The following is a 16,271-nucleotide window of genomic DNA, read 5'->3' as shown; positions in this document are numbered from 1 at the left end:
TGAATGTAATTAAACCATTTGCTACTCCCTGAAGCATTGTGCAGGGACCTTAGTTCCTATAAAAGCTCTTGGTATGTGAGAATATTGAGAGGTTAGGTTTCCCATGAAATGGGGTGATGGCGTCTTCATATTTGGAATTCAAACCTACAAAGCTCAAAGTATTTGAATTTGACTTGATACAGTTGTAAGATGATTAACATTTCAACCTGCCTTATTTAAACCAACATGCAATTAACAAAGTCTCTACACTGGCCACAGATCAGCAAGTTCTACAGTGACTTCAGGGAGAGTCCCAGATTGAATCAGAATATGTAGTGTAGTGTAGTGTGATATAGTGTAATGTAATGTAATGCAATATGACCACCATTGAAATCAGAATTCTCAACCAGGAGTGTTCTGGGATGCAGTGATATAGGGATTCAGGATGCAAGGATTAGCCTTTAGGTTCCAAGCTATGGTGGGAAAACCCCACTGAGCCTCCAGGTGACAGAAAGACATTTACTATCACACTCTAAAGGTCTCAGAATGCTGCTCACTGGTGAGTTTCTGGAATGTGGCCTGGGGTTTCTGTTCACTCCTATCCTGTGAAAATGGATCAGAGACTCCATGGATAGAGGAATCATTTCAGGCTATGTAGGCCAAATCCACTAGGATATTAGAATGAATGATCTGAGCAAATAAGACCCAGGAACACAATGGCAACAAATTATAGAGTCTTCTCTTCCAATTTGATAATAATGAATCCAAATAAGATTTTGCTAGTGTTGGTGGACAGGATGTTCTCTAGAAGCCAGTAACTTTTTAATTCCAATTAGAATCACTGTGACAGCGGAGAGGCTAAGCAGAAGCAGAGGACACACACACACACACACACACACACACACACACACACAGCCTGGAGATCAAACCTCCCTTCAAGATACTAAGGCAGATGTCAGTGACAAAGGGACTGGGCAGGGCACATAGCTGCTGATCCTGAAATCTGCAGCCTGCGCTTTTAGGATACAAAGCCCCCCATCTTAAAACTAAGAACACATTTACAGAAGTAGAAAAAAAAGCACTCTTAAAATTCATATGAAACCACAAAAGACCCTTAATAGTCAAAGATCTCCTCAGAAGAACAAAGCAGGAGGCATCACACTCCCTGTCTTCAAGGTGTACAATGTAGTTAGAGTCATCAACACAGTATATCATTGGTGTAAAAACACAAATAGACCAATGGAACAAAATCAAGAGCCCAGAAGTAAACTCAAGCATATTCGGTTAACTAATATTTGACAAGAGAGCCAAGAATACTCAATGGAGAAAAGCTAGTCTCTTCAATAAACAGTGCTGGGATCATTGGATATGTACATGAAAAAGCATGAAACTGAACCCATATCTGAAACCACTCACAGAAATGAACTCAAAATGGATTAAAGACTTAATCTGTTATGATTATGATCCAGTAGTTCTACTGGGATTATATCTGAAGGAAATAAAAACTCCAACTCAAGAAGACACCTGCACCACCATGTTCATAGCAGCATTATTTGCAATGGTCAAGACATGGAGACCACCTAAATGTCTAATGATGGTTGAATGGATAAAGAAGTTATGGTGTACACGCATGCACACACACACACACACACACACACACACTGGAATATTTTTCAGCCATTAAAAAGAACCAAACAAAGAAACTCTACTACTTGCAACAACATGGATGGCCTTGAAGACATTATGTTCAGTGAAATAAGTCCGATGGAGACAAACACTGTATGATCTCACTTATATCTGGAACAACAATAGCAACTACAACGAACACCCAAAAACCTGAAAAAGAATCATAGAACAAAGAGATCAGATCTCTGATTATCAAAGGCAGAGGGCAGGGGGGAGGGATAAATGGAGGAAGATAGTCAAAAGGTACAAAAATCCAGTTATATGTAAGTACTAGTGTAATGTACAGCCGGACTACTATAGCTAACACTGGTGTATGATACACAGTAGACCCTTGAACAACAAAGGTTTGAACTACATGGGTCCACTTAAAACATGGATTTTTAAAAATATAATATAATAAATGTATTTTTTCTTTGTTATGATTTCCCTTTTTCTAGGTTACTTTATTATAAGAATATAGTATATAATGCATTCAACATATAAACTATGTTAATAAGACTGTTGATGTTATCAGAAGGCTTCTTATCAAGAGCAGGTTATTAGTAGTTAAATTTTAGAGGAATGAAAGTTACACTCAGATTTTCATCTGTGGAGAGGGTCAGTGCCTCAATCACTAAGTTGTTCAAGAGTCAAGTACTTTGGAAAGTTGCTGAGAGAGTTCTTAATCCAAAGAGTTCTCATGATAAGGAAACATTTTTCTTCCTTTCTCTCTTTTCTTTGTATTGCATTTATGAGAAGATGGACATTAGCAGAACCTAGTATGGTAATCATTGAACAATATTTAAAAATTAAACCATCATTCTGTACACCTTAAAATTATACTATACAGTGATGTATGCCAGTTATTTCTCAATCAAATTAAGATAAATATAAAGACTATACCCAGATGCCAAAAGATCAAAACTTGAAATATAGCTAAGACCGCATCATTTTGTTATCAGCTCAGATATACTGGTCTAGCTGACAGCACTGGGAACAGGTAATACACACACTGAATGAAATGACTGAGTCGATGCACAGTGAGCCAGTTACTGTTCTCTGCCTGCAGTCAGTGGCAATGAGCAGTCAACAAAACTAAAAAAAAAAGATATCTAAGAAACTTGAAGTTTGTTTTATTTTGTTTTTTTAAATGCAGCTAAAGATAAAGGGGCTAGAAATCCCAAAAGAATATGTCTTCTTTTGTTAAGACCTAAAACAATAATGGAGCATATAGAGGGATGAAGAGAGATTAGAGTAGTTCAGGTCATATCCATCCGGCCCTGCCTTCAAGGAAACCACCATTTCTATAAGTGGCAAACAAAGTGTGTGTGTGTGTGTGTGTGTGTGTGTGTGTGTGTGTGTGTGTGTCGGGGGCAGGGGGAGAGAGAGAGAAAGAGGGAAAGAACTCTGTATGTTCCAAGAAATTCTACCATCTAGGTAGAAACTATAGAAAGAACAGCTAAAAGACATGCTTACGGTCTACCAGCAGTATTGTTTGTTTTATTTACCATTCTATCTCTAAAGTCTAAAACCATGCCTGTCACATAGTTAGTGCTCAATAAATTTTTGTTGAATGAGCATCATAGTTGTCAAGAGAAGACAAATTCCAAATACTCTGACTTGATACAGTTGATAGACAAGTATTGAATAGTTCCCAAATGAAACATCCCCAAAATGAAAAAAAATGTCAAGTAAAATTCCATTCATATGTACAAATATATTCTTAATGCTTTGATGCTTGTGGTCCACCTCTGCTTCTGTTCAATATGCCAGTCGATCAGCTAATACCGTAGAGGTTCTAAAGGAAAATGAGTATGTACTACAACAGGTGTTACTGTGGGAAAGCCAGGTGGGCCTCCCAGGGTGCTGGCTACTTCTACCCAGTCCCGGTCTGAACCTGGGTCCTACGTGTTCCCAACCTGGATGTGTGAGCACACCCTGAACAGACCCATCTCTCAGCAGCAGACTCCCAGGACTCAAGCTCACCAAGACAGATGGAAAAATCCAATACTGAAAATGAACCATGGACTGAAGGGGGAGGGGGACGGAGGGAAGGAGTGATGGTCATGGTGAGGGGCACTTGTGGGGAGAAGCACTGGGTGTTATATGGAAACCAATATGACAATAAAGTATTAAAAAAAAAGAAAAATCCAAATGTCAACTTAATTTAAATGAAAAGCAGAGTCTCCAGGAAGACTAAAATCCTCTGGCAGGCACACTCCTGATGGGCAAACTCTAAAGAAAGCTGAATTTGAAATCTTTAAAGGGCTTTGGAGCATGGAATTCAAATGAAAGGTTTTTGCTACCAGAATCGTATCTTCACAGACTCCAGGCCTCATGCAGCCTTCCTTACAGTGGTGATACATGTGGCCTCTAGACCACATAGGTTAAGAGTTTTAGGTCAGGGTACCCCAACCCTGACCAGCAATCAGAAGGGCACTGCCCACACCTGCGCTTATGACTTTTCCTTCTGTTGGTCCTCCACTACTGACGAATTCCTATTTAAAATAACACATTCTTACTTCGGTTATATCAATATCCTCAATGAGGTCTCAAAGTGTTAATGATCACAGGGACTGTCATCTCAAATATTTGTTGAGATTCCATTATGTACCAGGCACTGATTTGGGCAGTTGGGAGACAGTAGTGAACAACACAGATGAAAACCCTTTGTCCCCTGGAAGCTATGTCCTGTTTATTTTAACTTCTACCACTCTGCTGTCTTAAGATGACTTTGTGCTATGGGCTGATTTTATAGGTTAGTTCTCAGCGGAAATTATATTTCTCATATGTGACTATTGCCATTATTTACTGTCTATAAATAAAACAACAACAAGAAAGAGGAAGTATCCTTTATTAGGGCTGAGGAAAAGGGAGAAAAAGCTATAATATCAATAGATGATTATACTGTTGGAGTCAATGAACAAAAAAGGAATTTTCAGATCATCCTTTGAGATACCAGAGTGGTATATTCCTACCACTAACTGAGAATATTGTATTCCCCTAGGAGTAAACACCATCAAGGGGCTTTAAATGTTAGCGAACTGGAAAGGCACATGGCGTGAGGAGCTGGGATGTGTGACAGTCTGTCTTTCCCAATATGCAGTGACGGACTAGGCAAGTCACCCACAATCCAAAGTCTCCTCTCCCCATTTTCTTAGAAATTTTTTTTAAATGTTCATTTATTTTTGAGAGAGAAAAACACAGAGTATGAGCAGGGGAGGGGCAGAGAGCAAGGAAGACACAGAATCTGAAGAAGGCTCCAGGCTCTGAGCTGTCAGCACAGAGCCCTAGGCGGGGCTCGAACTTACAAACTGTGAGATCATGACCTGAGCTGAAGCCAGACACTTAACTGACTGAGCCACCTAGGAGCGCCCCCTTCCCCATTTTTAAGATGAATTATATCACTAAGACACAAGCAGCTAGAAATACCATGATTTCCCTTGATAATAGGAACCTTTACTTATTCACAGTCTCCCTTACAGGGCCTTGGGCCCCACACGTAAAAGCTACTGCATAAACACTGCTTTATTAAACACAGAACCTATTGTCACACTAGAGGGGCAGCTCAAGTCACAGATAAGATGTTTAAAATTTTGTGTTGGGGGGTCTGGGTGGCACAGTTAGCTAACGGTCTGGCATTGGCTTAGGTCATGATCTCACAGTTCATGGGTTCGAACCCGTTGTTAGACTCTGTGCTGACAGCTCAGAGCCTGGAGCCTGCGTTGGATTCTGCGTCTCTCTCTCTCTGGCCCTCCCCCACTCATGCAGTCTCTCCTTCTCTCTCTCTCTCTCTCACAAGCATACACACACACAACAACAAAATTTTGTGTTGTTCTTTAGCTACTGAACCCTTTAATCACCTAGCTTTGCTCACTGTTTTCATCTTAATGGTCTTTTGCACAGCCAGTAACTTCTTAAATGCCTGAACTGAAGACCCTTTGGAACCTTTCCTGCAAAACCCTGCAGCACCAAGGGCCTGGGTGGCTCAGTCGGTTAAGTGTCTGACTCTTGATTCCGGCTCAGGTCTTGATCTCACAGAGATCATGGAGTCCCTCCGGATGCTCTGCCACACCAACAGCAGGAGCCTGCTTGCGATTCTCCGTCTCCTCTCTCCGCCCCACCCTGCTCTTGTGCACACACGCATGCGCTTTCTCCATCGTTCAAAAATGAACTTAAAAAAAAAAAAAAAAGAAGACCGCAGCCCCTGAGAGTACACTTCTCTTCCTTTTCCCAGCAGCACCCAGGCCTCCCCGCTCTCCGGGCTGCTCCCCTTCCTCCGTCCTCTTCACCAGCGGCCCCACACACAGCATTCTTCAGGAAGCCGCCATCCCCCTGCTTAAGGTCACCAGCAGTGTCATCTTAAATTAGATTACTCACAAGCCAACGGTGCTTCGGTCCAAACGGACACTAGCCCACTGGGCTCCGGGGATGCTCCCAAGGATCTCAAAGCGAGAAGTCTAAAACAAAAACTTCATCCTTCCTTCTCAGCTTCAAATCTGTACTCGCTTTGCTTAATTTGATGAATCCCTTGGTTTTCATCAAACGTGCACTTGTTCCACCATTTGAATTCAAGTACCAATCCTTGGTGACTCTACCTCTGGAACAGCTCGCAAATCCTCGCCTTCTCCCCACTGCCTTGGTCAGGTCCTGACACCGTATGCGGTCTCTCAGCTTCAAGTCTCTTTATTTACACTTCTCTTCAGGTTGTTGATAGGTGTTTCTTTGTGCTGGTAACCTGCAGGCATTCGTGGTTTCTCCACACTAGACTATAACTTCCTTGGATACAGAAACCTTGTTCTTATTTGTCCTATTATTCCTGGTGGTAACACTGCGCTTTGCACATAATAAGTGCTCAATAAATAGACTTTGGTAATAGAGCATGGATCATCTTAAATAAGACTGTACCTTATTCCCTCAAAGAGCAGCTCTATTTTATTTATTTATTATTAAATATAATTAAATATTTACTCTTTTCCCCAGCCCAATTAACAGTATTATATATGTGCACAGGCCACACACAGACACCTGCACACAGTAACTACCTTTAAGTCAATCTTCTAGCAAACACCAAGAGAGGATCTATCTCCCAAATAATTGAGACATAAATTGGTTTGTAATTTTTGTTCCTGGTGTTCCTTGAAAAAAATGACACAATGCTTAGTGCCAAACGGGAAATTATTTTGCAAATCTATATCTCCTAAATACCACCAAACATGGGTCATGCATTTTGATCCCATTGCTGTGACTTACTGTGGTAATTATATTACAAAGCTATTATTTGATGAAATAAAAATGGCAAAACAATTTAAATGCTTGTCTAAAAAAACTCCATTAGAATGCAATTATAAGTGAAATTACAATGGCAAAATAATTGCAATGCGAGTCTGGAAGGTACAGTTATGAAACCATTAAAATGCTTCTGTTGGGGACTCACAATGGTGAGTGAAACCAACACTCCTGGGGACATAGTTTTAATTCACTAAAGCAGTCAACACTCACGAAAAGATGAAAATATCAGCGCTCTAATTGTTCCACAGCGTCATCTGAACTCCTGAACACCACCTTGGGGCGTGTAACATCACCAGGGTTTAAAGGTGTTTGGACTAAACTAAGAGAACAAGGTGTCCTTACTGTGTTTCTGTTCGGCACCAACAAGACAAAGGCACAAGAGCAGGCTTGGTTTAGTTTTCTGAAATGTTTCCAATATACAAGCTAGGATCATAATGTGAAAGGCTTTTTATCCTACAGTGAAGCTTGTGATTATTAAATATGTATGCAGATGTATTTTTAAGTACCTATCTTCCTAAAATGTTCTGCTGATGTACTCCTTTTGCAACATCTTGATAAATATTTTGATGCCCAGGTTTACAGTAGATATAGCTGCTCTTGCAAAGGAAAAAAAAAAAAAACAAAGGCAAAATACAGTGCTGGATACACACCAGACACTGAAATGATCAATTTGACAAATGACGAAGGACCCTCCTCAGAATTATATTCTGCATTTGGGTGGCTGAACACAGAGATGACTCTACCAGCAGACACATGCAAAAAACACCCCACCCCCACCCGTCTCCCTCACAGTTTGCTTCCAAGGATCTGTTTCTCTTAGTTGAGCAATTTAAAAAATAGATGCTAGGACACAGTCATATAAAGAAACAAGTGTTTTGAATTTCCCTGATGATGAGTGACGCTGAGCATTGTTTCATGTGCCTGTTAGCCATCTAGATGTCCTCTTTGGAGAAGTGTCTATTCAAACCACACTGAGATACCACCTCACACCAGTCAGAGTCACTAAAATGAACAAATCAAGAGAATATGGATGCTGGCGAGGATGTGGAGAAACAGGTACCCTCCTACACTGTTGGTGGGAATGTAAACTGATGCAGCCACTCTAGAAAACAGTGTGGAGGCTCCTCAAAAAACTATCCATAGAACTCCCCTATGACCCAGCAATAGCACTGCTAGGGATTTACCCAAGGGACACAGAAGTGCTGATGCATAGGAGTACATGTACCCCAATGTTCATAGCGGCACTTTCTACAATAGCTAAATCATGGAAAGAGCCTAAATGTCCATCAACTGATGAATGGATCAAGAAGATGTGGTATATATATCCAATGGAGTACTACATGGCAATGAGGAAGAATGAAATATGGCCATTTGTAGCAACGTGGGTGGACCATGAGGGTGTCATGCTAAGCAAAATAAGTCAGGCAGAGAAGGATAGATACCATATGTTTGCATTTATAGGTCTAACAGGAGAGACCTGGCAGGGGACCATGGGGAGAGGAAGGGGGAAAGAGAGCGGGGGAGAGTGAGAGACACAGATCAAGGGAGACTATTGAATATTGAAAACGAACCATGGACTGAAGGGGGAGGGAAAGGGAGGGAGAGAGTGATGGTCATGGTGGGGGGCACTTGTGGGGAGAAGCACTGGGTGTTATATGGAAACCAATATGACAATAAACTATTAAAAAAAAGAAAAGTGTTAAAGGAATAAGATGCAAATCCTTTTCTCATGATTTTCTCTCTTGCAATGTCACAGAGCATGTTAGAAAATGGTATTTGATTTTTTTTCCACACAGAAAACTCAGCATCAGTGATTATAACATTACTCAATAAAATTACTAGGTTTCCACAAAAAGTTGCGTACTTTTGTTTAACAAACTTCAGTTTTATGAAATCCCTTGGAAATAAAGATACCAAGTGCTCCTACTCTCACAGACTCTGAGATGCATAAAGATTTCATATGTACATCAACATGTTCTCTGGAATATGCTGAGGAAAATGGGTTTCAAAGTCCTCATGCCTTAATAAACTGAATGTTTGATGTGGACTTAAAATGTCGGGGCTATGTTGCTGTGTGTATGTTCCTTGGCCTTCTTATTTTCCCTTCTACAAGGGAGGATACCTTTGTAACCATATAAACCTCGAATGTGTGGTAACTTTAAAACAAATACCAAATCTGCTATATAGATATTTGATAGAGAAGTCATATAATTTTTACACATATAATTTAGATATTAATATGATTTGAAATAGATTTTTTAAGTTTATTTCTTTATTTTGAGAGAGAGAGAGAGAGTATGAGAGAGTGTGCATGAGTGAGCACAAGCAGGGAAGGGGCAGAGACGGAAGAGGCAGAGAGAATCCCAGCAGGCTCCACTCCATCAGTGCAGAGCCTGATCTGAGGCTTGAACTCATGAACTATGAGATCATGCCGACACTTAACTGACTGAGCCACCCAGGTGCCCAATTTGAAATAGATTTTTAAGGCATATGAGAAAGTTCTTCCAGTTTAGGCACAAAGGTACAAACTTTTAAAAAAGACACAAAAAGTCATCCAGAGAAAATTCTATGAATAAGACTAACTGAAAAAAACAAACAAGCGAAGATACACATAAATTACAGAAAAAAAACTAGGGAAGGGTCCCAAAAGTATTTAAATTGTAGTATTATACGTAACATTTGAAACTCAGAATTTTAAATCACATTTGTCAGAGTTTTGTAGAATTAACCTCTATATTTGGAAAAGTACCAAATAAGTTCTCATCTAATAGCCTTATTAACTTCCAAGGGCATACCTTTGGAAGTTAATAAAGGAGAAACCAACAAACACTTATAATAATATATGTTAAAATATATTGCTCTAACTTACTATGAAACGCATAAACATAGAAGTTGAATTGATGGATGGATAGATGATAAAGAAAATACGGTAAATGTTAACTATAGGGTCTATCTAGGTGGTAGATATATACGGGCATCATTGTACAATATTTTTGATTCTTTTGTATGCTTAAACTCTTCATGAGACAGTAGTGGGGGAGAAAGCAGTGCTCTAGATGAAAAGTATGTATTCTATTTGTTAACGATGCTCAACAAACAAGCCAGTTTCAGAACCTGTCTCACTGGCACAGTGCACTCACCTAGCCATCCGGATCCTGAATTTGGAATGCACAGGTCTGTCTCGGCGCTGGGCAACACGAAGCCAACCACAAACACCTCCACACCGTCCGCCATAAGGGCCATGCCCAGGACAAAGAAAAGGGCCCACTGGAAACGGCCATGACCACACTCTTGGATTATGAGCTCATACTGCTGGGCTAGTTCTTCCTCATCAGCTTTCCTCTCTGACTCCAGCTCCTGTCGGTCCTTGTGCATGTCGCCCTTGGGTTGCCCCATGGACACAATGCTGTCCTTCCCTTGGTTCGTACTGGGGATGCCCTGATATTCCCCTTCATAGATTTCATCATCTTCGTCATGGCCCTCGGTAGCTTCACTGGAGCCTTCGTCATCATTGGCCTCCCCATTATAGGTCTCTCCAGGTGGGGAATAGTCATCGTCCTCTTCTTCATCTTGGAACCGACTATAGGACCTCTGAGTGTATTCGTCCTGGGCCCGGTCCACGGCCTGGTTCACCTTCTTTACTGTTTGTTTCTTCACCTCTCGGGCAATGTCCTTGGCACCCTTCATCAGTGAAGTCCTATCCTTGTAGGATTCTTCCATCTTATCTCAACTGGCAGCCAACGCGAAGATGGGAACTTTTCAGACTCTGATCAGTGGTTCAGCCCTGACAGTATCATCCACTTTGGGTTCAAAACAGAACTGCAAAAGAAGGAAAACCACATGAGACACTTATTGTTCCTTTTCTTGTCTTTTCCACCATCTATTCCTTGGTCTCTTTTCACTGTCCCCCTCAGACTAAGACACAGAATTAGCTTTTCCTTTCTTTGACCTCACTGTCCACTGGCATACCAGATACTGGGTTTCTGTCAGGTATGCTCAGCACTTGGAGTATTTATGAGTTTTACCAGGATTACTATAATTATAAAATATAATATAATAATTATTATTATTACTATTTGGTGTTTAAGGAACTCTGTCCCCTGGGAACTCTGCATAGAATGCACAAGCATTCCCCCGAAGGATAAAACAGGACATCTGGAACCCCTAAAGCTACATCTAACACATGTGGAAAGTGTTAAAGAGATGCCCTGATTGAGAAAAATAGTATTGCTCAAAGACATATACACACACTGCAAAGTCAAAACCAGAATGCAAGAAGAATCCTGTCTAAACTTATTTCCTAATATTAAAAAAAAGCAGGCAAACAGCCCCATATACAATGCTATTGAGTCATAAATATATATACATATATATTTGTAAAATGCATTTCCCCTCTCCTTTCATTGTATTTCCTCACAATAAATAACAAAGACTCACACAGTGCTCCAAACTGCAACTGAGTATTTGCCCTAGTATAATGGGCATGTAGGTAGGAAATGAGTAGAGTTCATCAAATGATTTCACAGATGCCTTTGATAAACACTGAATTAGAACACTTGGCTTATCTAGTTGGGGGTCTTTCCTTTTAGGAGTCACCCCCAGGCCAGCAGGGACAGGTAAGCCACATGCAATGTCCCTTCACAACCCTACCCTATAAGTACTCCATGCTTTGACTCTATCTTCTTCATCTCTGGACACACACACTCCCCTTGTCTTGCTGCTACTCAGGTCAACTGCTGACCTGGATGCCTGTCACAGGTCTCCTATGACCCACCATTGGGTTTTCTTTCTCACTGAGAGAAAAGGCGTGGCTTACATTCGGGCTGACTCCATGATAACTGACTGTTCACTTGCCCACTGAACTCTCTTCTCTGGTGGCCCACAGTTGTACACAGAGGCTATAACGGTGAGAAAGTCACTTTCCCATCATTAAATCCCCAAGCCCTACTCTGTGGCGGTGTTGCAAACCATGAGTTCTGTGATAGTAATTTCTAGCTCCTCTTTGTACCCAGTGTAAGATACTTGGTAAATGGCTCACCAACATACACTTGAACTGCTCATTCAGATATCACAAACAAACCCAGTAATAAAGACAAAAAGATGTCTACACCGAATAACTGTAAATGCCCAGGAGGCAAACAGAAGCATAGTTCTGCACAGGCCTGTGTTTTGAAAGACAGTAAAATGAAATTAAAATAAACATATGATTATAATGTTTTTGCCAAATGTCATAATTGGGAGTTTTCCTATTTATTCTCTTTTTTTATTCTGTCTCATTTTTATTTTTACTTTTGGTGAGATGACAGTAAGGGGAAGCAAGAGATGGGAGGATCCATGAGGAGAGTAAGAAAAGATAGAAAAGCAACTGGAAAAGAGGTTGAGGATGGAGGCTCAGAGACTCAAGGAGGAGGCAGGAAAGAAGAGAGAAGGAGAAGGCAATGTTGGGGATGGAGAGACATTTCCTACTTTACAAATTAGAAGCAAAGAGGCACCTGGGTGGCTCAGCTGGCTAAGCATCCAACTTCAGCTCAGGTCATGATCTCATGGTTCATGGGTTAGAGCCCCACGTCAGGCTCTGTGCTGACAGCTCAGAGCCTGGAGGCTGCTTTAAATTCTGTGTCTCCATCTAGCTCTCTGCCCCTCTCCCATTCATGCTCTCTGTCTCTCTCTTGAAAACAAACATGTAAACATTTTTTAAATTAAAAGCAATATTAAGACAGTGCACACAGTAAATAAAGCCAACTGCTCTTCTATCCATAGACTGATGACCATGTCAGACACTGCACAGGAGCGGCTTCCCTAGCACGACAGCACCAGGCATGCCAGTAAGTGAGGAACATCGTGCTGAGGGGGACACAGAGCCGGGGCCATGGAAGCAGCACCATGGGAGTGGCCATGCTGCTTCGTGACCAAAAGCTCTTACAATAGCTTTTTTTTTTTTTAAAGATATGCTAAATAAATAGACCACATTCGGGTTTTCTGCTTTTGTTCCAAGCCACAAATATTCTTACCACATGCTTTAAGGATCCCCAAAAAGGTCCTTGTGTGGGAGCCACCCACCTCTAGGAGAGGTAACACACATGGGGTCTTGAATGGCATGGTTATGATGGCGAAGTCAGTAATTCTGACCCGCTATGGAATCTAACCCCATGTGCAATGAAAAAAAATAATAAACTTTGCAATCAAACATTATAGTTTTGAAAAAAAATGCTGCATGTAAAAGTCGTAGTTTTCATTCTGTGTGCAAATTAAGGGCAAATTTTGACTCAAGGTTCCTCAATCAAAGCTGCACTTGATTTTCAGATTCTTGACAGAAGAGACTGGGTCTTGTGGTCTACAGTCTCATTCAAAGATTTTTCAGTGTTTTCGAACATGTAAGGGAAGATATGAAAACTTACTCAAAACTATGTTTAAAATCTGATGTCTATAGATGTTGCCATTGGGGGAAACTGGGTGAAGGGTATAGAGGGTCTGTATTACTTCTAACAATGGCATGTGAATCTACAATGATCCCACCATAAAATGTCAAATAAGAGGACAAGTTTGTACCATCTTTATGAAGCAATCTTGAGAAACGCACCAGATGGTTGGCTGGAAGGCAGATTATTCAGGGGGCAGAGTGGCCTATGGCCATTCTTCTCTGCTAAATGGAAAATGCAAAAAGCCTGGCTCACTCTAGACACCACCAGGAAAATGGCTAATTGGTACCTGTATTGGAAGGTTCTCAAAGTATGGCCTGCGTATCATGTATGGCTTATGAGGGGGTCCATGGGCAGTTGTTTATTGTGTCATCAATGTCTACAAATGATACGCTCCAGTTTAAGGTAAATCACTGAGTCACACCACATGACATACACTGGACATCATTTTAACAAAAACTGATTTGATTTAGTGCATACTTTCCGCCAGGCATTATCCTAAGCACTTCATATACATTCTTTTATTTTTTTATTTAATCCTTACTTTAATCCTCCAAAATAGATATTGCTGTCTCCATTTTACAGGTGAGAAGATTAAGGATGAGATTATGCAAGTAGTCCAAGATCACAAAGCTTGTCAGAGGAGGTGCTGAGACTCCAGCCCAGAGGTATCTGACCCCAGAGGCTGGCCCCTCACTCCCCAGCTGATTCACCCAGTGCTCCTATTGAGGTCTTAGTCAATGAAGTAGAATTCTTCCTGGTCATTCTGATAACTTGTTTTTCCTACACAAAAGTTGTTTTATGGTCTCTTGGCTAAATCATCCTGTAGGTTCTGAAACAAGGAGAATTATTGTGATATCTTCATCAGTGATGGGCTTTATAGAGATAATAATTCCCCAAAACAGCCTTGTTTGTTCAGTTAAACCATCCCAACATGGTGGCTATGCTTCAAAAGATAACACGGTAGTCCCACTAAATAAGATGCCAGTGGCCAGAAGGGCAGGAAAGAAGGCAAAGCAATGAACCCCCAACACCTCCAGAGGCCTGCAGCAGCCAGTTCTCTTTAATTCAAGTCAGCATGTTTTTCATGTAGTAAGGACAATGATAATCACCGTACAGTGTTGTGAGGATTAATAAGCGGGCATTTACACCGTGCCCAGAAGAGAATTTGACATACATTAAGTGATTTTAATTCAGGCTCTGCAGAAACAGAACCTGTGATAAGGAATCAGGTGTGAATTATATATTAAAAGGACAAGTGAGAGAGGACTACAGTTTTAGGCAGAGTCCTGGGGGGCAAGTCACAGTCTCCCCCCAGAATTATTTCCACTCAAGGCAAAGGTGCTGGCCTTTCATGCTCCCACTCCCATCCGTTGTTGGCCAAGGCCACCCGAGGTAAGGATGGATTAGAAGCATTTCCAGCTCTCTGTTCCAAGAGGCAAGGCAGTTCCAGGGACCCACAGGCAGTCCCCTGACAGGGTGCAGGTGTGGTTGGTGGAAGCAAAGACTGGAGCCAGAGGAGGAGAGCAGAGAAAATGAAGGGGATCCAAGAGTATCAGGGTAGAGCGCTAACAGTATCTCCTATGATAAGCATTTGATAGCTACTTCTTTAGATGCCCTGCTAGTCATGCTAAGTGGTAGGACCCACAGCTGATTAACAACTGTATTTACAGAAGTGGCTGTTACAACCAAATAATATTTAGAGCATAGTTTATCTGATATATTTAGTGACATGCACAAATCAGTTCTATTTCCATGTGTGTGTGGCCATCACTTTGCACAAATAATAATTTATACACATAAATGAAAGTTATTCTGGCAAAACAGAGTTCCAGTTCTTTTCTCCTTTGATGTTTCATGCCAAACAGCATATATTCAGTAGCACCACATATTATATGAAAACCATCCTACACATGTTCCCATCATGCACAGCCCTCCCCAACATACACACAGACGTTTCTCTCAGTTTCCCTGCACTGTCCCTAAGCCTCCAGTCCTTCCTTCTACTTTATCCCTCATCACCACCATCATCAAAAGATGTGGGATAGCTCTTCCTCACCAAAATACTCTGGAATCTTCTGGATGCTGAGAGAGTCCATCATTTTAACAACTGTATTTATGCAGCTTTGAAGCCATTGTGCACACACAGAGTAATGACAGCAGTAATCATAGCTCATCCATCCTTATGCTGGCGCTGAGATAAATACTTCAGATGAATTATCACACAATAAGAATCTTAATGATAACCATATGCTTTTATAAATCTCCATTTTACAGATGGGAAAACATACCTACATAAGCTTACTCCAGAGCTCAACCACCTACGCTACATCTAACAGTTCTTAGTAGAAACGTAAGTCTGTGAGGGAAACAGAGTTTCCTCAAAACTGGGGTAGAAGATAGATCCACCTCCCAGGGTCTGGACAGGTAAAAATGCTTCAAAGTACTTGCAGATGTCCAGAATGTTGGGATGAGGGGAGGGGCTTGTTATCTAACAGCCATCTTTCCCTCCTAAATTTGGATCTAATGGAGACATTCAACAAGAGGAGATAAAATGGTGAGTAGTTACCAGCTGATGGAGAATCATTCACAACTTCATCTCTGATACCACACTTTCCCAGTCCGGGAATTCTGGACCACACAGGGCTCCTTTCTGGAGGGAAGGCTGACCAGGGAGCTTTCCAGGCCACAGGAGTAGCAGACCTGGTAAGCACCTCCATGGGGCTGAGGCCAGCAGGAAGGTCTTTCCCTCAGTTCGCCAGAGAAGTTGCTCCTTCCTTCCTGGCACAAGTGAGGGTATATGCATGGGGAGCAAAGTGTTTTTTCCCATATCTGTCTCTCCTGGGGAGAAGTGGAAATCCCTGTACCTGAATGGAAGCTGGGAAGTGGGGAACTTCACTCAATGCTATATAATTT

At 41.3% G+C, this 16,271-nt stretch overlaps 1 protein-coding gene and 1 long non-coding RNA gene across 3 annotated transcripts in view; one reads left to right on the top strand and one right to left on the bottom strand.

The window, feature by feature from the left end:
- The window catches only part of SV2C (synaptic vesicle glycoprotein 2C), a 214,759-nt gene that overhangs the window by 149,851 nt on the left and 48,637 nt on the right, over positions 1-16,271 (bottom strand). The window contains exon 2 of the mRNA XM_029942459.1: positions 10,077-10,755. Within this exon, the coding sequence (XP_029798319.1) occupies positions 10,077-10,656 (580 nt within the window). The 5' untranslated portion in view covers positions 10,657-10,755. The remainder of the gene's footprint in view (positions 1-10,076; positions 10,756-16,271) is intronic.
- Positions 10,300-15,776, top strand: LOC115294520. Of its 2 annotated transcripts, none has more exons than XR_003909931.1 (4): positions 10,300-10,475; positions 12,697-12,761; positions 13,941-14,023; positions 15,633-15,776. It is a non-coding gene; the product is annotated as an uncharacterized LOC115294520 (long non-coding RNA). The 2 variants fall into 2 exon arrangements; XR_003909930.1 differs by lacking the exon at positions 10,300-10,475 and adding an exon at positions 11,767-11,842.

The sequence above is a fragment of the Suricata suricatta genome, chromosome 6 (genome assembly GCF_006229205.1).
Source record: "Suricata suricatta isolate VVHF042 chromosome 6, meerkat_22Aug2017_6uvM2_HiC, whole genome shotgun sequence".
NCBI classification, from domain to species: Eukaryota; Metazoa; Chordata; class Mammalia; order Carnivora; family Herpestidae; genus Suricata; species Suricata suricatta.
The sequence above is the reverse complement of the archived record's forward strand: the minus strand, read 5'-3'. Positions and strand labels throughout refer to the sequence as shown.